We start from the raw sequence: 18,723 nt of genomic DNA, 5'->3' as shown, positions 1-18,723 counted from the left end.
GACAGTAGTTATTTGCTAGTCTTACCCAAACACTTAGATGAGGTGGTGGTAGTGCAAAGTTTAAAAGTCTACTCTTTCATATATTTAACAGTATTTATTTTGGTTACATTTTATTGAACTATAGCAATTTTACCAAATTATCACAGACAGGTACTTTTTAAAAGCAAAAAAATCTGTGTCTTAAGCACACTTGGATTCGACCCCTGATCACATCCAAGCCAATGGGCTCTGATCTTGTGGTGACTGATCAAAAAAGACATGTTGGTATTGTAATGGGTAACTCAGTGAAAATGTTGACTCTACTATAAAATATTCAGGAGAGTTATCAAAAATAACACTTACAGTGTCATAAAGCATTTATACAAATCTGTGGCATGACCATAGACACCACATCTCAAAAAGGATATTACAAGGGGCTTGAGGAACTTCCTTCCCATTGTTCCCAAATAATGTTTGGGGCTTCTTAGCTGAAAAAAAGGTAAGAAACAGTGAACATGATAGAGGTATATAAAATGGCCTGGCGAGAGTGGACAGGGAAACCTGAGATCATCCAATAAAGCTGACTAGTAGGAGATCTAGGACAGATCCAGGAATGGCATCTACACAGAGTACTTAATAAGCATTCTGGTGCAACAGGATGGAGGGATGGCCTCCAACTTGGGACAACTTTAAAAAGGAATTGAACAAATGCTTAGTTGTGATGATAGCTATATTATTTCCAGGATCAAAGGCAGTTTGCTTCTCAGTGCTAGTTGCTGTGGAACACAGATAAGAGGGTGATAGTGTCATATTTGCAGTATCATAATAATTTGTCACTGAAGGAACAGAATGCTAGACTGGATAGAGTTTTGGGTATGATCTTGCATATACACAGATTCATGGCTGTTTGTTTTCCTGCCGAAAAGAAAATGAGAGATTTGCCAGAGCGTTTTAAAAAGAAACACCTACCTTTTAAGAGTTGTTGAAAGAAGTGCTTGCAAAAAGTGGGCAGCCTCACCATCTTTACTTTCCCTGTACTTGGAGACTGGGAAAAGTGAAATAAAATATGGGCACTGAGAACTGTGAGGAGAGGACTAATAACCCTGAGGATCTCATTGCGAATCTGTGGGAAAGTTGCTATGCCCTTTGGTGAGGAAAGATCACTTGTGGCTTTGTTTTCCCTTGAGAGCTCTGTTTGACAGCTGTCAAGTGAATGCTACTTGCTACTTCTCTTGGTCATTATCCATTGTTGGTGCCTTATCATGGCATTGTCCAGGCAAGCCTTCTCATCTGTCCAACTATGGAAAAACTAGCCCTCCCAAAAAAGTATTAAGAAATTCAATTGTACAAGAAAAGAAGGAAGGACGGACGGACGGACGGAAGATGAATCTCTGAACCATCTTTGTTACCCTCCTCTGAATCTTGTCTAGTTTGTTTGCATCTTTCTTAAACCATGGAGTTCAGAGGTGGACATGGTGCTCCAGATGAGGCCTAACCAGTGCTGGGTAGAGAGAAACTAGTATTTCATGTAACTTTAAGAGTTCTTAAACCAGTGTCACTGGATGAGATAAAGTGAACTGTAGGCTATTACTGCTCTCATCATAGAATCCTTGGGATGGGATCCATGAGTATCTAGGATAATTATTGTTGTGTTAAGCAATTCATTAGTAGTAATGTTTGAGATGACGATGTCTTGATTTTGAAAATTGCAGAAGGGAGCATTGTATAGTAACTATAATTAAAAATGTCTGCAGTTTTTCCACTTTTATATTTGACCAGGATATAACGCAGCAACATCTCTGCTGTCCTCTGACGGTTTCCTTGATTGAGAAATGTACCCGTTTTCATATCCACTGTTCTCACCATTTATGTGAGGAGCCTATGTCATCTTTTGATGCAAAAATCAACAATGAGAACATGACTAAATGCCTACAGAGCTTGAAGGAAATGTATCAGGACCTTTCAAACAAGGGTATTTACTGCAAGAATGAAGCAGAATTCAGGGGATATAATGTTCTTCTGAACCTTAACAAGGGTGATATTCTCAGGTGAATCTTTTAATGATTATGTTATACATGTTATGGATTTAGGGTTTTTTTTCACTTGCAATATTTGCAGAAGTTTTACAAAACTACAAAATGGCTGGAAGTGTTCACTTTTTAAGAGAGAAGATTTATTATTTTATAATACTGTCACACAATCAGTGTTGAGAGAGAAAAGTCCACTCAGTCTGACTTAGAGCAGAGCCATCCAGACACCAGTCTTTTTACATTTCAAGTATATGGGTAAAGAATTTCTAACTCATTGTTGATAATAATCTATGGTTTCTCTTGGGAGTCAACAACATAACTATATTTGTTTTATAAATACCCAAGAAAGAATTGATCAAGTGAAAGACTTCTTCTTCGTACCTGCTGCTGACTACAGTGACATGGTGATTGTCTCTTCTTGGTCTTCCTTATGTTCTAATAAAGGAGATGAAGAAATAAGGTCTAGATCATTCATCCATGTTCATAAACCTGCAGGCAAGATCTTTGCAAAAACATGCCAAAAAGAGAAAAGAAAAATGTAGTCTTTTCTAAAGAAACTAAACCAAGTGTCTTGAGATAACTCAATAACTAACAGGTTTATCATTTATTGATTTATTATGTTGTGCACTTATATGAACTTCAGCACGATTCATTGGATGTATGGTGGATATTAAGTAAAAAGGAAAGGAGAGAGCCAGTGTGGCGTAGTGGTTAAGAGCGTGGGACTGGGACTCAGGCGACCTGGGTTCGAGTCCCCGCTCGACCATGGAGCCAACTGGGTGACTTTCGGCCAGTCACACACTCTCAGCCCAACCTACCTCACAGGGTTGTTGTGGGGATAAGATGGAGGAGGAGAATGATGTAAGCTGCCTTCAGCCCTTTGTAGGAAAAAGGCAGGATATCAATCAGAAAAAACAAACAAACTTTAGACTGGCTACAAAGCAATGAGATTCAGGAAGTACATTCTGTATGTAGACTTATTCCTTTATCTCAAGGCCTTTCAGCAGCACAGCAGACATTTTCTCTATAAGTGTGAGCATGCATGCATACATACTTATCTCCAAATCAAGGATAACTCTTCATATATAAGATGAAATAGACTCCAGTTCAAGAAGACATGTGCCATGATAAATATGCTTATCTTTAAGATGCTACCAGTCATTGTTCTTTTATAGGAAGCTAAGGCAAGCATCTCTCTGGGATTAAGTAACCTTTGAGTAGTAAAAAATAATTAGTTTGTTTCAGGAATATCCAAACAAATATTTGGATACTCCAGCTGCATCGGGGACTGGAAGAGGATACTTGCAGCTGCATCGGAGCATGATACTGTGTGAATTTAATGCAGGGCTGGTTCATTTGTGCTCCTCTAGTTATTTTGGCATACAACTTCCATCAGGCCTAACCTAATTGCACTGGTTTAATTATATTAATGTATGTTTTATTTTTACTTGACTATGCATATGCAATTTTATTATAATATTTTAATTGTATCATTTTATTTATGTTATTTATTGGTGCTTTTATTGTAATGCCTCCCAGTGAGCACAATGCTAAAGAGTGGCTTTCAAATGAATCAAATAAAAACCAGTGTGACCAATGGTGACCCTTGATGGGACTACTACTGGATGTATAGCCAGAGGCATGGCTTCCAGAACAAGATAGGTGCTGGTACCACTCTGTAAGACTCTGGTGCGCCCGCAACTGGAATACTGTGTCCAATTATGGGCTCCGCATTACAAGAGGGACATAGCAAATTCAGCGCAGGTCACAACACAACCAGATTGAGGGCGGTGCCATATGAGATGAAATTGAGGGACCTGGGACTTTTCTACTTGGAGAAGAGTAGATTCAGAGGGGAACTTATAGCAACATACAGGTATGTGAAGGGGTGTCAAATGGTGTCACAGGGTTGGATGTCAGGAAGTAATTCCTGATGGTTAGGACCACTAGGATATGGACTGGGCTTCCATGGGAGGTGGTGGAGGCCCCATCAGTGAGGGTGCTCAAGGAAAAAATGGACACTCACATGTTGGACATTATATGAGTGGAGCTGACTTGTTCTAGGGATCAGACTAGATGGCCTGGGAAGCCCCTTCTGACTCACTTTGTTTCTAAAACATCTGGAGGGGTACCAGTTGTCCAACCATAATTTGGAGTCTAAGTAGCTATATGTTTCTTGTTGCATGTTCTATATGTGTGCTCTACATGGTAGCATCCGTCATTAAAGTAAGCTAATTCATATCCTCCTTTGTCTAAACAGAGAAGTGCAACAGTTTCGTCAAGCCGTCCGGAACTCCACTGAAGTTAGATTCGCTGTTCAAGCCTTTGCTGCATTAAACAGCAATAATTTTGTCCGATTTTTCAAACTTGTGCAGACAGCATCTTACCTGAATGCTTGCTTGCTACATTGTTATTTTAGTCAGGTAAGAAATAGCACTTCCAAAGTGATACTGAGGGAGGGGAAATCCAGAATGTGCATTTCTTATATTTCTAGAATGTCCATATATTAGTACTTTTTTCAAGTTTTTATTATTTTCTACCAATAAAACAATAATTATTCCAAAGACATCAGACATACAGGGTTGTTATCTTATTCTCTTTACAGTTAATGTATATTTCAGCCCTAAATATAATCTCATTTCTCTAACCAGTGATAAAAAAGTCCCAAGTTTGATAGTAGTGTCTATCTTCTTTTTCCTTAAGGGGCAAAGTCAGTCTGTCTATTTCCACACAGTCCAGTATCTTCTTTAAAATCAGTTCTTCAGTCGGTAATTCTTCGTTCCTCCAGTGTTGTGCAAATACAATCCTCGCTGCTGTTTATTACCTGTAAAGTCAAATATATGCTTTGTTTATCAAAGTCATCAGGAAGAATGCCTAATAGAAATACTTTCAGTTTAAATATTACAGGTCTTTGCAACATTTCCCCAAGCCATCTATGTATTTTAACCCAGTATTTCTTTGCTTTATCACAGGTCCATCACATGTGGTAAAAAGTACCAGGCTTTTGTTTACATTTCCAACATCTGTTTGACGTATTTGAACACATTTTTGCTAATGCCTCACCTGGGTTTGATGAGAAAGAGAGGTAGGGCTGAGTGTCATCTGCATATTGATGGCATCTCAGCCTCCCCCAGAAATTCCAGGTAGATGTTAAATAGCATGGGGGATAAAATAGGGCCCAGTGGTACCCCATTACATAATTGCCATGGTGCAGAGCAATAATCCCCCAGCACCACCCTCTGGGATCAGCCAGTCAACTAGAAGTGGAAGCAATTGCAATGCAGTACCTCCTACTCCCAACCCAACCAACCTATCCAGGAGGATACCATGACTTGTTGATATTTAAAATTGCTGAGAGGTCCAGGAGAATCAAGAGTCTCTGTCGCAGCAGAAGTCATTGCACAGGGTGACCAAGGCAGTCTCTGTTCCAAAGCCAGGGCTAAAGTCTGATTGAGATGGTTCTAGATAGTTTTATTCAGGAGTACTTGGAGCTGTTCAGCCTGTTCCTACAGGCCTTTAGTTATTAATATCTTCTGATTCCAAGTTAGTTTTTTTCAGTTTTTTGCTTTAATTAAAGAGGCTGGCACCACTCCCTTTTTCAAGGAGGCATTTACAGACTCCTGGAGCCAGGTACAAATCACTTCTTCAGTTTTAATAAAAAGCCATGATGGGCAAGGGTCAAACATTCAGGTAATTACACTCAGCTCTCCCTCTCGTTTTCATCTAACTCAGGTTTTTATGATTGGTCTGTGAGCCGCCCAGAAAGCCTCTGGCTATGGGGTGGCATACAAATGCTATAAATAAATAAAAGTAGGCAAGGCATGACCGAGCGCCCTGTCCACATCCTCAGGCCTCAATAACTGAAACTCATCCAACAAAAATGGACCAGATGGTGCTCTGGATACCTCTGTTAACTGGAGATGTATTAATTTTGGTGTCCAGTTCATGACAAATCCAGACAAAGTTCTATGCAAATTCATCACAGAATGCTACCAAGGGTTCCATAGTTTCTTTCTTTGGCCTAGATTGTAAAAGGACTTGAATCACCCAGAAAAGCTCTGCTGGACTGCACTGAGAAGATGCAGTACTGATGGAAAAGAACTGCCTCTTTGTCCCCTTGCCAGCCACGGGGAAGGCACGATAGTGAGCTCTAGTCATGTTTGACCTGACACTGCACGAGTTTTCCTCCACAGTACTCTAGCCATCTCCCCGCTTTCTTCATTGCCTTCAACTCAGGCGTGTGCCAAGGAGCTGGCTGGGCTCTGCTAAAGGGAAGAGGGCACTTGGGTACGATTGTGTCAACCACCCGTTATCTCCCTATTCCACAGAGAGACTTGAGTTTCAACAGAAGTCCCTGCCATACTAGTCAGAAACTCCCCCAGACTCTGGGAACCATCCAGATCCATTAGCCTCTGGGGGTGGACCGTTTTAAGAGGTCTCCCACCCCCTACAGAGGGGGAAAGGGGCCAAAAGTCTAAGCCTCAAAAGGAAGTGATCTGACCATGATAATGGAGGTTATGTTAATTAACTTCTAGATCACCTACTTGAGAAGACCAGATCAAGAGTGTGTCTTTTTACATGTGTCAGGCCAGTAACATGTTAAGACACATGGTTGTTATGGTTTCCATGAAGTCCTGACCCATCCTGGATAAAGCAGCCTTGGCTTGGACGTTAAGATCCTCCAGAACCATCACCCTGGGGGTCTTCAACACCAACTCCAAGACCACTTCCATCAGTTCAGGCAGGGAGTCTGGTGGGCAGCGGGGTGGATGGTAGACCAGCAGAATCCTTAATCTGTCTTGAATGCTCAGCACAAGGCACACACTTTCATTGGCCTATTAGAAGCCCTTGATGAGAAAGAACAAAACAGAATTCAAGCTGATTTTAGATTACAAGGCTCATAGCAAATAATGGAAGGGATTCTGTGTTCCAAGCTGGTTTCTTTTTTATTCTTATTATTCAGAAGAACATTACAAATAAGAAATCAGTGTCTCAGGTTAGCGCTATGACAGTCTTAACTTCCGCCAGAAAAGATAACTTGGAGCAGAATGCAAGTTGTGCTATTCCTTGTGCTTTGGGTGTTTTGTTTGCTTGTTTGTTTTTGCTTTTCTACAGGGTGGTTTTATTTTAGAGTAGCAACCCCCCCACCCCAACTTTGATTGATAGTATGCTAAATTGTTTTCCCTGCTCTATTTTAGGAAGTGGCTGGGATTAGAAGCAGAATGGATCATACACTACCAAACAGTTTAAATGTTTGGTAGTTTCACTTTCCAGTCATTTTAGACCTCTGACAGTTCAGAACATTAGTTTACATCTAATAGTTATATAGTTGAGATATGCGTAAAAACCCTGGTGTCAGGAAAGATAAATGGGGTGATTAATCTCATAATTATTAAAGAGTTCTGGGAATATGAAATGGTTCAGAATTGTTAGGAAAGGAAGTTTTACAATTTTTCTAAATACTGCTGAGGTTTACAACTTGAGGGGCTTAAGTGTCAGTTTGAGAAATGTTGTTCTATAGACATCTCAAAGATAATGGTAATATGTAAGCAAGACATACATCTCTCTTTTATTGGATGTCATCCAGTACTGCAAAGGCTGCCATCTTCTTTGTTCCCTTACCCTCCTGAACAGATTTTGTGGCTTTATGGAGATTATCTGTTTCACAAGTAGTGTCACCTTGGTAGACAGACATAACTGAATTTCTTCCATTAACACTGATGTGAAAAGCCAGTTTGCTGTGAGAAAATTTGAGATACCGCAATTAATTTAAAAAAGACTAACAAGTGCTCTTAAAATATTTTTCAGATTCGTAGAGATGCTCTAAAGTCTCTGACTATTGCTTATACTGTTAATGCTCAAAGATCAACCATATTTCCACTAGACAATGTGGTCCGCATGTTACTATTCAGGGACTGTGAAGATGCAACTGATTTCATAAGCTATTATGGTTTGAGTGTGTCTGATGGGTAAGTGCTAGATTTTGCATAGTTGCAAGCAGAATTGGTGTGTCTCAGAGGCAAAAAATGTTTAAGAGATGGGGAATTAGATGGATATAAGAGTGACTGAAACCCACACATCACTGAGCTGAAGGAATCAAATCTTTACATAACTTGGAATGGAAAATAGTATTAAGAACTATAAATTAAAACAATTGCTCCATGAGTACTAATTAATATAACTATGTGTTGAGGAGATAACAATTACTGACTTTTCATGATTTTTTAAAATTTTATATGTAATTGTGCAAGATCTCTTGATTTCTTTTTTCTATATTCTCTATTTAATGAAAATAATTTTTAAAAACCACATGAATCTTTACATAACTTGAGCTAAAGTTATGTTGTTTTACCTTGTCCAAGTTGTTCTTTCTCCTAGTAATTGATAGGGATAGCTATTTATTGGTCTGTTTAAAGGGTATTCAGATTCTGATTGTATGTAAATTCACTGAGTTGAGACAATAGCAGTTGTAATGAATATACTCTGGGAGTCATTACATTTATTTCCTTATATATGAATACTGATCACAGTTTTCTGAATGGTTGCACTTATATAGGAAGAAAGGGCACATGAGCAGATCAGGGGAACATGAAGATTTGACAAAGGAAAAAAAAAACCCTGAGGCAAAATACCCTTGCATTAGGTTGTAAGGGAATCCCCTGAAATAGTCCATTAAAGGCCAAGTGCATGCTTAGTTGCTGCAGAATGCTAAACTGTTGACAGTGAAATAAAAATGGGTGGAAGAAAGGAGAGAGAGGCTGGGATCCTGAACAACAGGAGGCAATCCAGCAACATATTATTATTGTTATTAATTTCATGTCTGTATTACCCAACTGCTAAAGCTCTCTGGGTGGCTCACAAAAATGCATACATAAAAGCAACATATAATTTTCAATGTATAGAATTTAAAGCAAAATTTAGAGCAGTTGAAGCAACTAAAACAGTTTTTCCAACATAACTAGACTGATATCAAAGCTCTCTTCCCCTACCATTAATGGTACTATTAACTACCATTAAATGCCTCAGAGAAATAGAGAGTTTTAACCAGGTACTGAAATGATAGCAAAGTTTGTGTAGGTCCCATTTGCTTTTCAATGAAATGAAATCAACAGTTAATTGTGACCCACCTGCTCTGTAGTTGGGGAGGCACTCTTGATTGTGCTTCTGGATTCAGAATTAATGTAGGACCTCCTTTCACTTGTCCTTAGAATCTTCAGTCAATATTAAGTCCAGCAATAATCAAGGTTTATGTATGGGAGCACTGTAGGATTTGCTTTCATTTTCTCAGTTTTCCAGGTATGGTCAGTCATTGCTAACCTAAAGTGATCAAAATAACTGAAGAATTGCATCCACATGTCTTCCTCTCTCGCTTTCCCCATGTATCCTTTGAATGAATGATGTAGAAGTCCTTAAGGAAGTAACAAGAAAATGGAAATAACTCTTAAGAATTTGCTGTGGCTCACTGTGGTTGCATATGTGCTTACAGTCTCTTACAGTCATAGGATTGGTTATGTGTCTTGCATTTTGTTTTTGCAGGTTTGTGGAGCTGAATCGGTCTGCATTTTTGGAGCCAGAAAGCTTGCGAAAGCCAAAGAAATCACTGTTTGTTGGGCAGAAGTTAACTGTGTCAGTTGGGGAAATTGTCAATGGGGGACCTCTCCTGTCTGTGACTCGCCACGTACCTGTGTGTAGCTTTAATGCACAAAACAAATACACCGGGGAGAATGCTGCAGTGGAGTCAGCCATCAGTACTCAGAAAGTCACTGCTGATATAACAGGTGAGTCAGAACTTGCACATCACAAATACAGAGGAGAGGTAAAGAGTTGCAGCCATAATGCAAACAAAAATCCACTGACATTAGTACACCTTCCATACACAAATACACAGCGGGAGCAGTAATAAATATTGTGCTTTTGAGTGTTCACAGTGCTTCATAACATTGCTTTACAGATGATGGGCTGAGGCCATCTAGTGTGTTCATAGCAGAAAATAAGATTCGAGTCAGGCATCTTCTGATCAGTGGCTCAGTTTCTTAGCCATTTGTCTATATGAGCCTCAATGTCTGGATCTCCATATGGCAACAAAAGATGTAAGCAAAATGACTGGGGAGATCCATCCTCGGCCATGAAACTAACTGGGTGACTTTGGTTCAGTCACTAACTGACAGTGTTCTTTTAGTGAGGATAAAATATTGAAAGAAAGAGAAGGATTATGAAAGCTGCCATGGATTCCTAAGAGGGAAAAAGGTGGGTTATAAATGTAATAAATAACATGAATGTCTTTGAATCATTCAAAGTGTTCACCAGATGGGTGTCTGATTATCCATATATTTATTTATTTTTCCTCCCAATAGCCAAAGCTCTCTGGGTGATGAACAATAATAAAGACAATAAAATAAAATATAAATAAATATTATAATAAATATTACATTAAGAGTTAAAACCATATTTAAAGCACAAATTCCATAAATCTTAATTTTTTTATAATAGTTGTAGTTAACAGGTATGAAAAGCCCCTTAGAATTAGGCAAGAGTTATATAACATAGTTGGCCCTCCAGGGTTCCTCAGACAGCAGTTCCCTGACCTCCCCTTTCTCCTGATTTCTTGGTTATTTTCTAGCCTTTGTGGGTTTTTTCTTTATTCTAAAAAGTTGAAATACCTTTCCTCAGACTTTATAACTGGCTTAACATAAGAACTTCAAGCTAAAATCTGCTGATATGTTTGGCTTCACCTCTGTTCCCTTTGATTTCCTCTTTTTCCTTGACCCACCACTAGAATTTAACCCCCAAGAGCTTCTCTGAAATGGAATTTAGCCCTCCTATTGAAAGAGGTTTAATTTCTGTGGATTAGGTTAAGGGTTTATTGTTGCATCTCATATTCTTTTTTGTGGTCTCTGTGCATTACACATATGGGCTCTGTATCTGCATGGAGTCTGTTTCTAAGGAAGATTTTACAGCTGAGTGTGTTTCAGCAGAATCTCCTCCCCCATTCTAGTGTTCAGTATATATTGTAGGAATTCCTGCCAGTTCCGTCAGTACTTCTTTGATCATTTTCTCTGTTGCTTGAGAAGTTCTTTCTCTGCTGCTATTCTTGCAAGCTCTGAATGTCCTATTATTTTCCTCAAAACTCTACTCCCTTCTCCTTTTATTCTTCATTGCCCTTTTTTTCTGTTTTCCCCATATCTTCCACATGAGCTATCTCCCTTGTCTGCTATTTTTATCTTCTATTTCCAACACATCTCTCTCTTTAGCTTCCAAGGCACCTTTCTATAGAATGCAGTGCCTGAATTGAAAGTGTCCCACCAACTTCTTTCTCAGACGGAGAGATCTGTGACTTCCTGACTTGACCTTCATCCAGGTCGACTCCATGTACTGAGGACCGTCCAGTCCAATCCCTTGGACTCCTGAACCCTTCCACACCATGTCTTCAAATCTTGGTGTCTGCTGGGCCTTTCAAAAAACAGGTTGGCCCTTTTGGCCAACCATACATGACCAAGTGTACCTGTTTGGTGGCCACTACTACCAGGGTCATCCATGAGAGCTGCCCATGCAACCACATGGTTATCGTTGGCCTCAACCACCACACCTTCACTGAGCCACACACTGGTCACCACTGAGGGCACTCTACCTTCTGACCAACAACCAGGCACATCATATGAATAACCTGAGTGACCTCCAGCTGAACTCTGGCTCGAACTCCAGAACAGACTATGGCGTGGACTCTGAATCGACAACTGAATCCAGGGAACCTATCTCTATCTCCCCTGACAACATTGTCTCCTCCCAAGGTCTGGGATCTGACTACCTCAAAACTACAATAGCAGAATTGAATCTGCAAATTCAGGACATAGTAATAGCAGCCCAACAACAGACACTCCTATGCCATGAAATGGGAAAAATTCAACAGATATTCCAGGGACCGTTCTGTACACCCTTCCACTGCTACCATTCCAAGAATACTCAAATTCCTCCATTTCCTTTACCAATTGGGTCTTAAACCTACCTCAATAAAAGTTTGTCTTCAAACTCCATCTACCATGGCCCCATCAAGGGCTAATCCAACTTCACCCATCCCCTCTTGCACCACTTCATGAAGGGACTGAAAAATCTACCCCCTCTGACCCAAAATATCATCCCCAGCTGGAGCCTATCCATGGCAGTGGTTGCACTAATAAAAACATCCTTTGAGCTACTTGCCACCATTGACTTAAGACTTCTGTCTTGGAAGGTCTCCTTCCTCATTGCTGTTACCTCAGCATGGAGTGCAAGTGAGCTTTGCACACTACAGATAGATCCCCTGTTAAGAGAAGGTTGTCTTCCATACCGCTCTTTGTTCCTTCTCAAAGTCTCCTCTTTGTTCCATATTGATCAAGACATTGTGTTACTGGCTGTTTACGCATCACCAACCACAGACATTGAGAGAATTCTCCACACTCAACATCCATCATGCATGGGCATTTCTGTCAGTCCCGAACTGACTCCATCCAGAAAACTAGGCGACTCTTCATAAAATACTTTTACCATTCCAAGGGAGAACCAGTTGGACCCCAGCGCCTTGCATACTGGATCTTCAAAATGATCAAACTGTACTGTCAGATCTGGACCTGCCTGATCGACCCAGAGCAAGAGCAGTCTCCAGGGCAATGGCTCTTCATGCGGGACTTCCACTAGAAGCTCATTGCTGGGCTGCAACACGGTCAACACCGTCCACATTTGTCCAGCACTACCGCCTGGACATCAGGGCAAGACAGGTCTGCTCCTTTGGGTGGGCTGTATTATCCTCCATCTTACAGTAATGACTGAATGTTTAGACAAGCTGAACTGTTCTAAACTATGTAGTAACGATGCCACATTTGTATAACAATGACTGAACAGTAGGGCTTGAAAAAATTCCTAAGTCATAACTTTGTTGATTTATAACTTAATGTAAAGACACCTCCCACCACCCTCTGAGGTATGTTTGCCAGTCACCCATATGTGTGATGCCCAGAGACCACGATGAAGAAAGACAGGTTGCATACCTGTAACTGGTGGATATTGGTATAGGTACTTTGATAGGTCCATATGTATACTTAAATCTTACCTCCTATTTCCATGGCAATAAATACTTGGGGACTGATAAACATTCCTGATATGGAGAAATTTTCCCAAACAAGGCACTTTGCAGGTGCAGCACCATATGTGTGAAAGCACAGATGACCACTTGAAGAACGACAGTTATAGGTATGCAACCTGCCTTTACCTATCTTAGTACTGTTTACTTCAGCTTTCAAGTGGCTCTTCCAAGTCTCTGGCAGTGGTCATTCAGAATCCAGCTACCTGAGGTCCCTGCAGATATTAGTGTTTCTTTGTAAAATCCCTGCAGATAGTGTTCAAACCTGGTACTTTTGCATGGAAAACATGTGCCCTACTGCTGTGGTATAGGTTTTCCTTTCAGAATTGGACCTGCACAAACCTGTTTTCTCTGAAGAAAATACTGCTTTTTAAATACAAACTTCTTTTTATTTTTTTGAGTAGCTGAATATTAAACCTTTTGATTTTGTCCACAGAACCAAAAGCAGAAGAGAGTGTAGACTCAGAAGCACTTCCAGATCCATCTTCATCATTGCTGTCACAACTCCCACCAGCACCGTTCCCTTCTACTGCAGGGTCCACCTTCCGGTCTAACACACAACTTTTGCCTCCCCTTTCAAAACCTCAGCATGTTTACAGTGAGAAGGTGAGGAGCTTCAGGAAATGTATTATGTTTATGTTTCAGACTTCTAATGTAACACTGTTCTTGATAGAAATTTTTGAATCTTTAAAAGGAGAACATGATGCACTGCCCCGTAGGTGCTGTGATGAAATATTGGGAAGACAAATATTGATATGACAGTGTATATCGATATTCAGATATTGAAAGTGACAGACAAAAAAAAACTGGTTACTTTGGCAGGTAATTGGTGGTTAATTGCTGGGAGGATCGTGAAGAAAAAACTATAGTTATAAATGAAAATCTCTTGAAGGCATAATTTTTAATTACAAGTAGGAAACAACAGCAGGATGTATTGGTGAGAGATGTCTTAGCTTATGAACAGATACTGGCATGATGTCAGGATAGGGGATGTTAATAACCATCATAGTGCAGATTTGGAATACTGTGTCTGATTCCATTTTGTGTCCAGTTGCTATTTAAACTGTGAAAAACCCAGTGAATGTTTGCAAGGAACAAGAACCTGCTCTGTGAACAGAGGTTGAAAGATGACTGAATAGTGAAAGCAGTAATGAGTTAATTGGGTTAATGATTCATTGGTTACAAAAACTAGTGACTATAATTTGATAACTAATAAATGTAGAACTGAATCTGAAGATTTGTAACTGGTTGAAATATACAGTTAATAAGCATAGAGTTTTCAATCCAAATTTCTGGCTAGATTTCAAGGATGAAATATCTGAAATATTTCATTTTGTCACCTTTCTCCTAAAACTGTTGCTGTAATGGAGTATGAAAGTTCTTGAGTAGAACTTACTTCCAAAGAAGAAAGAAAAAGGCTGTATCAAGGGGTCTTTGACCCCCTTTTAACAATCCGCATCTCCATTTTGCCAACCAGATGCCCTGGCTTAGATGTGCTTGCCTTGCATTTTCCTTATTCAAGTCCAGCTAGAAGATCCTCTTATTCACCATAAAGAGTAATGAGACATCCTTCTGTTTATTTGCATTCCATATTCAAATTATTAATTTCTAATGTGTCAAAATTAGACATGACTAAGTGGCAGATTCAGTTCACCTCTACTTCCACAGACAGTTTTTAGACTTTCACTTCTGGAAGCCCCCTACTACCAGGAAGTCCAGAACATGTGAAGATCTACATGCTTGCCATAGTCTCAAATCCATTCTCTTAGTAGTGTTTGTGGACCAAACTCTTCCTCTTCCTTGTACTCAGAAAGTTCTACAATAGGACTTTGTTTCCTTAGGATACGACAGGTTGACCTTTGATCCATTTGATATAAGTGCTGATACTAGAACCTAAATGCAGATGTCAGAGATCAAGATTAGTTAGAAATTGTCATGGATTTTATGCTGCCTGTCCAAACTTGCTTTACTCTGATATTATCTGTCCAATATTTTTTTTTCTAATTCAGCATAGCTGCTACTTTCTGATAGAGTGAAAGATGAGGGGCAAGAACAGAAAGTGAGCTGCAGATTCTTATTATAGATTTAAAGGGTGAACCTGGCAGCGTCTTCTGCCCTTCGCCAGGCAACTGACTGGTTGTCCTGAAACGTCTTCTCCCTTGAAATTGAGTTCTCTGTAAGGTGGTGGTAACTAAGTTGACAACTAAAAGTGAGACTGATGGTGGGTCAGCAGATTTATTAATCCTTTAAAGACTATGTAGGGAGTGTGTCAGAAGCTGGGTTACTTCCTTCCTCCTCTTAGAAGGTTATTTGGCAAAAGACACTTTATTTCAAATGTGCAGCCAGTAAACTTATAGCCAACAAAGGAAGAGTCTCTGAACATACATAGTATGGTTCATTGAACCTGAACTTGAAACTATGTCTGAGAACCCTTCTTTTCAATAATCCTGAGCTGCACTCCACTGGGACTACCCCTCTGCAGAAGGGTTAGCCTTCTAGATCTATTCAGGTCCTCTAGTTGGCTAGCCCTTCTCTGCTGATGCTGTGTTGTGGTCTGGGATTGGACAAGGCTCCTCTAGCTCCTCTCCCTTGTCTCTTCCTTGTACTTCCAAACCCTGTTGGTTCTCAAGGCCTGCCTGAACACCTGGAGGTCATAGAATACCAGAGTTGGATGGGGCTGTAACTAGTGCTGAGTAAAGGGGAACTAGTACCTCGTGTGAGTAGAAAGTGCTTGATGCAGCCCAATATAGCATTATTATTTTTTTTTGCAGCCTCATCACATTGTTGACTCACATTCCACCTGTGATCTATGACAATTCCAAGATGTATCTCACTTGTAGTATTGCTGAGCCAAGTATCTCCCATCTTGTTTGGTATTTGATTCCCTTTTTCCTAGGTGTAGAACTTGGCATTGGTCCCTATTGAATTTATTTATTTATTCATTTATTTATTTGGAACATTTATATGCCGCCCCATTCGCAAAAAGCCTCAGGGTGGCTTCCAAAAAATTTGATTCTGTTGCTTTCAGCCCGACACTCCAACCTATCAAGATCACTTTGAATTTGTTTTGTATTGCAGGGTATTAGTTATCCCACTGTTTTTTGTGTCACCTGCAGATTTGCTCAGCATTCCCTGCACGTCCTCATCCAAATCATTCATTAAACATTGAAGAGTGCAGGGCCCAGGACTGAGCCCTGCAGTACCCCACTTTTCACTTCTGTCCAAACTGAGAAGGTGCCATTGAGAAGCACCCTCTGAGTCCAATTCAGTATCCATCTATGGATCCATCTGATAGTTGTACTTTCAAACCCACATTTAATCAGTTTGCTTACCAGAATGTCATGTGGCACTTTGCTGAAGAGCAGATGTATTGTGTCCCAAGCATTCCCACAGACAATCAGGGAATTTACCTGATCAAAAACTGAGATTGGATTAGTCTGGCAAGACTTGTTCTTGTTAAATTTGTGTAGCCTTCTACTCCATTGTCTTCAGGGTGCTTACCAACTTCTTTATTATCTGCTCTGTATTTTCCAAGGGATTGATTTCAGACTAACTGGCTTGTAGTTCTCAGGATCTTCCTTTTTGCCCATTTTGATGATAAAAACAACATTCGCCCTCCTCCAGTCATCTGGAACTTCACCTGTCCCAACGATAATGAACAGTGGTTCTGAGTGTTCTTCTATCAGTTCATTTATTATTCTAGGATGTATATCATCAGGTTCTGCAGATTTGAACTCATTTAACGAAATTAGGTGTTTCTGGCCATTTGTTTATTAATCTGAAACATCCTGACCCTATGGTTTGTAGTTCATTTCTGTGGGGGAGGTCATAGATTTGCTCTTGGGAAAAGACAGAGCTAAGTTGAAATTGAGCACTTCTAATTAGCACTTACTAATTTGCCTTCCTCATTTAGAAGTTGAACTACCTTTTCTCTGTTGTTTACCATGAACATACCTGGAAAAAGAGCATTTTTGCTGTTTTTGGCATCCCTTGCTAGTCTCAACTTGTTCTTCATCATGGTCTCTGTGCATCACACATATGGATGCTGTGCCTGCAAAGTGCCTGTATTCAGGAAGATTCTCTCAGCTAGTAACATTTTTAGCAGGAACTCCACTCCTTGTATAAATGTCCACTTTTGGCCACTGTCCACTTTTGACCACTGTTCACTGTGCCTCAGGCTCTCTCATTGCTTTTGCTTTCCCTCACAAACTTCTTCTACTTTAACTTTAAACTTATCTGTATCTTTCTCAACCTAAATCCCTCACAAACCTCACAATCTTAAACCTTACTAACCTTTAAACCCTCCTCACAACTCTTTCCTTTCCCCCTCCCTTCACACAATCCCCCCACAACCCCCCCCCCATCTATTCTCTTTCTCTACCTTTTATTTCTTATTCTCCTTGATGGTGCAGTGTTCTGCTTTTAGAAGGTGACTAGTGGGGAGCAAAGATGCCATCTATGGACATGCAGTCACTCTGCTTGCCATGTCTGGGTGAAGGATATCGCATGGACAAATGCTTCTATTGCTAAGCCTTCACCAAACAGGCTCACAAGAACTGAGAGAATCACCTCAAGAAAGTCCTATGGGATATGGCCTTGATGGTGATGAAAGAGGTTACCGCAACTCAGCCTGCTAGCCCTTCAGCCTCTGAAGGAAGCACCCCTCTGTGTGCTGATCATGGTGAGAGTGCCAAGCCTGACAAAGAGCTCTCAGGATGGTATCAGTCCCCTAAAAAACGAGGAGAAAAGGAACCACCTTAAGACCAAAGGGACTGCTGAAGAGAAGTGTCCCAGGAAAGAGAAGCCGGAGAAGAAAAAGAAACGGCATTCTCATTTGGCATGGAAGGATGTTCCATACCAATATAAAATAGAATAGGGTGCCTCGGTACCAAGCGAGCCTCCTTTTCATCCTCACTCCATATGGATGACACTGAGACCATCTCCTCGCCACAAGACAAGCCTGTCGCCAAGACCCTCTCCACGACCATGCTTCAGCCCAGTTGACTCAGGCTTTGGAACTGACAGTCAGGCTGTCCATCTTGGAAGGAGAGATTCGAGTCTCCTGTACACTCTCTGGCACCATCTGACCAATTGGTGCAGTCAGTTCAAGAGCGCCAGCAGCCGATACATCTGCCCACTCCAACCTTATACAGGCACCTGTCGCCACAGACCTCACCAGGTTTGATCTGAAGAACACCTCCTCCATTTGAACCCGAACTCCCTCAGTATGGAAGGAGCCAATACTGGATGCCTCCCCCATATGGAGGCTATGGACATGGATATCCATGGGAGTACCTCCCACTCTACGGATACTCTTAGCCACCCACGACCGTGTTGCAGACCTCAACAACCCACAGATATACCATCCACATCTCGGGAAGAAACAACTTCCAGAGCTCAACTGGTGGAGGAGGGATCTCCAGCTCGATCATCCTCATGAAGTACTGCTTACCTCTCTGAATTGGATTCAGAAGGCACAGAGCAGGCATCCACCTCACCTGATCTTATAGTTTTGACTCAAGGCCCAGGATCACCCGGAGAGAGTATAGGACACTTCTTTGAACTATTGGTCCATATGTCAATCTCCTTAGGGATCGACAT

General features: G+C 40.7%; 1 protein-coding gene across 2 annotated transcripts in view; it reads left to right on the top strand.

Moving 5' to 3' along the window:
* LOC123024373 (minichromosome maintenance complex component 3 associated protein) overlaps positions 1–18,723 on the top strand; it is a 92,600-nt gene that overhangs the window by 25,779 nt on the left and 48,098 nt on the right. For both annotated transcript variants that reach the window (XM_044432018.1, XM_044432020.1), the window contains 5 exons: positions 1,759–2,027; positions 4,270–4,432; positions 7,818–7,978; positions 9,546–9,787; positions 13,559–13,728. In XM_044432018.1, coding sequence (XP_044287953.1) covers positions 1,759–2,027; positions 4,270–4,432; positions 7,818–7,978; positions 9,546–9,787; positions 13,559–13,728 — 1,005 coding nt within the window. The remainder of the gene's footprint in view (positions 1–1,758; positions 2,028–4,269; positions 4,433–7,817; positions 7,979–9,545; positions 9,788–13,558; positions 13,729–18,723) is intronic.

Source organism: Varanus komodoensis, unplaced genomic scaffold (assembly GCF_004798865.1).
Source record: "Varanus komodoensis strain SLA01 unplaced genomic scaffold, ASM479886v1 scaffold23, whole genome shotgun sequence".
Lineage (NCBI taxonomy): Eukaryota > Metazoa > Chordata > Lepidosauria > Squamata > Varanidae > Varanus > Varanus komodoensis.
This window is presented reverse-complemented; position numbering and strand designations above follow the sequence as displayed.